Source organism: Neofelis nebulosa, chromosome 8, assembly GCF_028018385.1.
Source record: "Neofelis nebulosa isolate mNeoNeb1 chromosome 8, mNeoNeb1.pri, whole genome shotgun sequence".
NCBI lineage: Eukaryota > Metazoa > Chordata > Mammalia > Carnivora > Felidae > Neofelis > Neofelis nebulosa.
This window is the reverse complement of record NC_080789.1, coordinates 59563566-59570286: the sequence shown is the minus strand read 5'-3', so window position 1 is coordinate 59570286 and position 6721 is coordinate 59563566. Positions and strand designations below refer to the sequence as shown.

The 6721-nt window shown below is 50.1% G+C and overlaps 1 protein-coding gene across 4 annotated transcripts; it reads left to right on the top strand.

The window, feature by feature from the left end:
- Positions 1-200: 200 nt before the first annotated feature.
- Positions 201-6691, top strand: NABP2 (nucleic acid binding protein 2). 4 transcript variants are annotated; one of them, XM_058742398.1, is made up of 7 exons: positions 201-687; positions 2337-2438; positions 2786-2924; positions 3037-3108; positions 3241-3322; positions 3417-3480; positions 6167-6691. In XM_058742398.1, exons 2-7 carry the CDS (start codon positions 2360-2362, stop codon positions 6364-6366), a joined length of 636 nt encoding a protein of 211 aa, XP_058598381.1. In that variant the 5' UTR covers positions 201-687; positions 2337-2359; the 3' UTR covers positions 6367-6691. The 4 variants fall into 4 exon arrangements, with proteins under 4 accessions (XP_058598381.1, XP_058598382.1, XP_058598383.1 ...); XM_058742399.1 differs by lacking the exon at positions 201-687 and adding an exon at positions 1803-1919; XM_058742400.1 differs by lacking the exon at positions 201-687 and adding an exon at positions 1929-2006.
- Positions 6692-6721: the final 30 nt, after the last annotated feature.

The following is a 6721-nucleotide window of genomic DNA, read 5'->3' as shown; positions in this document are numbered from 1 at the left end:
GGCGGAATCTCGTCACCAAACTCCGCCTCTCTGTTTAACTCGGACCTAGACTAGACGCCAAGAGCGACCAACGAGGAGGGAGGAAGGTTAGCCGGGCCTCCTCTCTACACCGGAAATCTTTATGATCCCAACGAGGACTATATAGCCATCTGGGAGGGAGAGCTCTATGTTCTTCCCAGCATGAGTGTTGGGGGCGGAGCCGGAGGCTAGCTCCTGGGAGGCAGAGGCTTCGCTTTGGAGAGGTGTACGTGTCCCATCTCCTAAAGTTGATGCCACGAGGTGCGAGATCGTTGCGAGGAGGCTGGCCTGCAGTGTGACCTGCCATCTCCCGTTACCAGAGTGGTGGTCAGCATCCTGGAGCCTCCCGAACCTATGACTTATAGTCACGGGAGTGGATACGGCGACCACGGGGTGGAGAATTGGAGTGTCTAACCGCAAAGCTTTAATCTAGCGTGCCCAACGGGTTCCCTACCTCTCCTCGCCGCACTCCTGTTGTGTCTACGTTGGCTCTCCGGACACTCATAGAGTTCCCTGAAGCACCTAAGGGCAGGGAAGGGAGATAAAATGTCCCTCTTCCTAGGTTGGGCCTTGATTTCCTTGGGATACGACACCGTAGTTGAGGGGTGTGGGCAGGAGAGAACCTGGGATCCGAGGAAAATCAAGGCGGAGCCTAAAGCTCTCTAGAAGGTAAGGGATTAATTAAACCAAAGCATTACAACTACATGACCTCTTAAGCTAATCTGATATTAAACAGTATTTGTTATGGATATTCGCTAAACAAATGGTAGTGCTTTGTACATATGTAATTGGTTTATACACAACATTACAGAACTAGAACCTTTTGTTGATTTTCTAACAAGTCCCAAGGGGAACTAAAGGTTTGGGCCTCCTCTGTTAAATCCTCTGGGGTCTGGGAGAGGAGGCGGGCCGGACCCTGGGATCTAGTGAGATAAGTACATTAGGAAGAGGTGTCTTTCAGACTCTGAGAGAGACTAATGCAAATGCTGTTCTCTGTGCCCCGGGTTCCATTCTTTCAAAAAGGGTGTCTGCCTCTGGTGTGAAGGCCACTTTTTCCAAAACCCTGACCGCGCTGGGTCGTGCATTAAAAATGAGGACCCCAGGGGCGCCTGGGTGGCTCAGTCAGTTAAGCGGCCGACTTCGGCTCAGCTCATGATCTCACAGTCTGTGAGTTCGAGCCCCGCGTCGGGCTCTGTGCTGACAGCTCAGAGCCTGGAGCCTGTTTCAGATTCTGTGTCTCCCTCTCTCTGACCCTCCCCCGTTCATGCTCTGTCTCTCTCTGTCTCAAAAATAAATAAACTTTAAAAAAAAATTAAAAAAAAAATGAGGACCCCAAATCAGGAATAGAGATAAGGATTATAGCCGTGGGAAAAGAAAGTACCTGTGTGCTAAGCACTGCCTTTTATATAACTTACGTTTTCTTGTCTGCAAAATGCAATTACATATTTAAGAATTATCGAGAAAACAAGTGCGGAGCCTGTTTCAGACTTTTGACCACCGTGTTCCAAAACCTCTGGTCCTTTCTCCAGTGTCATGTCTTAAAGAGAAAATTTCAGAGCCTAGGTACATCCTCCCAGTAAAGGAAAGGAAAAGTGGGACTCGAGGCGCCTCCTGGTGGTCAATCTTTCTCCTGGCCAAGCCAACCACCTACCAGGCTCCTTTAATACCTAAAATCCGCCCCTTTTGCGGCGCGTGAATCTTGGATCCCGGTTGGCTGGGCGGGGTCCAGCGGCGGGCGCGGGGCGCGCCGGGACAGTGCTGATTGGTCCGAGGCGGCCAGCCGGAAACTTCCGAGAATGTCCGTACTCCCGCGTTCCACCGCGCTGCATCCGGCGGCAGCGGGGCCTGTGGCTCCCCCTGCGGGCGGCTCTGCTGCGTGCACTGTCCGGCCTGCGGGCTGGGTGGGTGGTGGGTGGTGGGCTGTGGGTGGGGGAGGGGATGGACCGAGTCCTGAGTTGTCCGGATGAGGGTTCGGGAAGGTTTGGCGAGTAAGATTCCATTCCTTGGGTCTGCACCAGTTTCCCTACCCCCCCCCCCCCCCCCCCCCCGTCTCCGTCGGCTCCCCGACTTCTGGGCTTGAGACTGAAAGAGCATCCCGGGACGGGGCCTTCCAGTCCCGAAGCAGCCTATACAGAGACCCTGAAATTCTGATCTTGAAGTTGGAGGCTCCTGGGGAAGTTGGTTTATAACCTTTTAGAAGAATTAGAGGATTTGCGGCTGCCTGACCCCAGCCTAGTGTGGTAGGTAGGCCTTGGGAAATGGAGCATAAGGGCAAAGACTCCAAGCCTTGAGCCATCATTCCCCTTTCCCCCTTCTAGTGTAGTGCGGAGGCTCGGGCAGCATGACGACGGAGACCTTCGTTAAAGATATCAAGCCTGGGCTCAAGAATCTGAACCTCATCTTCATTGTGCTGGAGACAGGTGGCTATTCTGGGATGGTGGGACCCCTGCGCGGGGGTCTCAGGGTTGGGGAGGGGGCAGGAGGGGAAGAGCACCACCTCCAATGTTAATTAGCTACCGGGATGTCAGGGTGCACCCCAAAACGCTGCTTACGCGGAATCTCCTACACCCTGGCCTGGAGAGTTGTAGTCGAGTGCAGAGTAGATGGAACTCGCCAGATCCAAGCCTCCAGCGCCACTCAGGCCTCTTTCCACTCAGTGCCCTCTCCATGGTGCTGTCCCTCCACTCCCCCTCACCCACCCATATCTAGATCTCATCCCTCTGACCCTCCCTTCACCTCCACCCCAACATTTGTCTGTTCCCTCCAGGCCGAGTGACCAAGACAAAAGACGGGCACGAGGTTCGGACCTGCAAGGTGGCCGACAAAACGGGCAGCATCAATATCTCTGTGTGGGACGACGTGGGCAACCTGATCCAGCCTGGAGACATTATTCGGCTCACCAAAGGGTAACTCCTGGTTATTCCTGGCTATCCAAGGCTAGTAAGTCAAGGGGGTTAGAGTTAACAGTCCCTATAACTCTTCTGAGTACTCTGAGTCCTACTTTTCGTGCCCCCACAGGTACGCTTCAGTATTCAAAGGTTGTCTGACACTATACACTGGACGTGGGGGTGATCTTCAAAAGATTGGAGAGTAAGTGTTTTGGGGATTGGGATGCAGAAGCACCAGCCAGCATAAGGGTATATAGTCCATGTCTTGTATCTAGACCTTTCTCAGGCCTCCAGAGGCTGGGTCTGAGGCTTCAACTAATTTCTCCCTTTGCAGATTCTGTATGGTTTATTCTGAGGTTCCTAACTTCAGTGAGCCAAACCCAGAGTACAGTGCCCAGCAGGCACCCAATAAGACGGTGAGTCCCATGGCCTTGATATGGGGAAGGAGGGTAGGTCCAGCCAAGAAGCATGGTAGGGAACAAGGTCTGAGTATTTAATTTGTGCCTTCAGGTCCAGAACGACAGCAGCCCTACGGCTCCCCAGCCTACCACCGGACCCCCTGCCGTTTCTCCAGGTAAACCTTTCCCTTCCATCTGCTGGTTCTCTCCCTAGCATGGAAAGATGCATTGCCCTCATCCTTTTCCCCAATTTGTCTTCTTTCCATGTATCCCCTTCCACCTAATTCTCCCAGTTCTTTTGCAAGTCCTTGTGGGGAAAATATTTGGGGACCTGTTTCTGTCACTGATAGGGCTCTGGTACTCTTTTGCCACTACCACTCAAGGACACAAATGAAAACAGTTTATCCAACAAGATTGCACTCCTTTATTCAAGCTTGTTTCTCTCTGCTTCTTCTCTGGCAGGTCCTTGCCCTTTCCCCCTTGTCCTTTTGACTCATTACATGGCTCTAACATGGATGTATATGACTTAACATGCAGTCTACACTGTACAGAGTTAGGGCACCAAGTAGTTCCCTTTGGGGAGTCACCACTCTTCTTGAAACTAAAGACCCTTCTTCTAGCCTGTGGACCTCAGGATTATGATTCTTCCATCTGATATACTGCAAGACCCTGTTTTTTGGTCTCTTGCTTTTGATTAGAATCACCCACCAACACCACCTCCTTCGTCCCCTGGCTTCTCTTTAGGAACTGGGTTTCACTCGTCTTTTTCTCCTTCTGGGTAATCTCCCGGCTGAGCCTACTACTGCCTGGGTGTTCGACTCCTCTTGCCTCTGATCTGTGTCTTAGGTTTCTCCCTGTGACACTAGGCTTCAGGCTGCTTCTACCCTTGCTCAGTCTGTGTCTACATCCCTAGTTACCATGGTTTTCAGAATTGTTTGTGTCAGAACCACTGGGATCATGGTTTTTTTGGAAACACCATGAAATAACATTTAATTCCACCATAAAAATCAGCATCCATATTTTCACTGGAAAATATGACTGTTATATATGTCCAGGTCTCCATAACTATAACTTATAAAAAGTATTTTATTTATTTATTTTTTTTAATTTTTTTTTTCAACGTTTTTTTATTTATTTTTGGGACAGAGAGAGACAGAGCATGAACGGGGGAGGGGCAGAGAGAGAGGGAGACACAGAATCGGAAACAGGCTCCAGGCTCTGAGCCATCAGCCCAGAGCCTGACGCGGGGCTCGAACTCACGGACCGCGAGATCGTGACCTGGCTGAAGTCGGACGCTTAACCGACTGCGCCACCCAGGCGCCCCAAAAAGTATTTTAAATAAGGTACATTTAAGCCTGTTTGGCCCTAATGCTCATTTGCCAGATGTTTGTTCACTTTGTTATCTGCTAACAGGTGCAAAAGTCTTAATAAAAAGCATGTCTGGCGTAAGAACTTAACATTAACTCCCTATGTACTCCTAACTTTTTCTGTGAATTGAGGAAAAGGCATTATTTTTCCATTCTGGCAACAGATATCTTAGTCTGGTGGAACAGCCTGGGTCCAAGCAGATATGTGGTTTAAGAATCACTAGCCTGTGACTTCTACCCCTTTTAGGGTTCATAGTGCCCTCTGTATAAGAGACACAGGCCTCTGTCTTCATTTAACAAACATAGATGAGGAATGCCAAGAAATAAAAACACAGCACCTGCCTTTAGGAGCTTGTAGTCTATGAAGGAGATGGTCCTACAGATGACACACTGGTAGGGGCAAGGGTAGTGATGTGCACAGTTGTAGGAGCTCAAGGAAATCATCTCACACACCTGGCTCCAATCAAACATGTGAAATATACACCAAAATGTTACTTATCATTTTGAGGGTGTGCGTAATATTTTTTTTCCTATTCCTATCTTTCTTTTCTTTTTCTTTTTATTTTTATTTTTAATTTTTTTTTAACGTTTATTTATTTTTGAGACAGAGAGAAAGCATGAACGGGGGAGGGGCAGAGAGAGAGGGAGACACAGAATCAGAGGCAGGCTCCAGGCTCTGAGCCATCAGCCCAGAGCCTGACGTGGGGCTCGAACTCACGGACCGCAAGATCGTGACCTGAGCTGAAGTCGGACGCTTAACCGACTGAGCCACCCAGGCGCCCCCCTATCTTTATTTTCCAAAATGAAAATGTATGTATCATCGTGATACCCACCACACTTTCCTTTTTTAAAGCTGCTTCTTGGGGCGCCTGGGTGGCTCGGTCGGTTGAGCGGCCGACTTCGGCTCAGGTCACGATCTCGCGGTCCGTGGGTTCGAGCCCCGCGTCGGGCTCTGTGCTGACAGCTCAGAGCCTGGAGCCTGTTTCGGATTCTGTGTCTCCCTCTCTCTGTGACCCTCCCCCATTCATGCTCTGTCTCTCTCTGTCTCAAAAATAAATAAACGTTAAAAAAAATTTAAAAAAAAAAAAAAAAAAAAAAAGCTGCTTCTTACATAACACAGAAGCTTTGGGTCCTTCCCCTTCCCATGCTTCTCCAGTTTTACAAAGACTTTCGACAAAGGGGCATTTTGTCAGAGGTTCTTAAGCCTAGAGCTAAACAGCGAATGCTAGGTCTGACCTCCATGATACAAAGGTGAATGGAAGAGAAGAATATCACACTAGGATTCACATAGCAACTTCCCAAATGATTGAGTCTTCTCAGGGCTCCATTTGTACAACCCCTGCTCTTTGCAACTGGTCCAGCTGGCCTGAATGTGCCGCTGTGCTTGATGAAGACTATGCTACTCTCTAGGGCACAGAGGGAGGCCTTGGGGATGGACCTCTCTCCTACCTTAGTTTTCTAATTCCTGTGTTTCTTCCCCTTCTCCCACTACTAGCCTCTGAGACCCAGAACGGGAATGGACTGAGTGCCCCACCAGGTCCTGGTGGTGGCCCGCACCCTCCTCACGCACCCTCGCACCCTCCCAGCACCCGAATTACCCGAAGCCAGCCCAACCACACAGCTGCCGGCCCTCCTGGCCCCTCCAGCAACCCTGTCAGTAACGGCAAAGAGACCCGGAGGAGCAGCAAGAGATAGCAAGACATTCTTCCTCCCTTCCCACCACCCACTATAGCCCAAGTGTCTCCTAGAGAACACAGCCTTTTACTAGGCTGCTGGCTTGTGGGGGGTGGGAATGGATAGGCAGCAGTATTTTATCCACTGAATTTCACTGGAGGGGTGGTGAGCAGTTGGCCTTATCCACCCTAAGCCCATGCTCCCTGCCTTACCCAGCTAGATCTGCCTATCCCTGGGGATTCAAGGCCCTCTTTCCCTTTAGAAACGACAGTCACAGTCTGTTTCTTGTGTGTGTGATGTGGAAATCAAATCGAATCTCTCCTTCCTAATAAATGTTACCACTCTGTACTGGGCTCCTTTGCTTTTCATGGGAAAA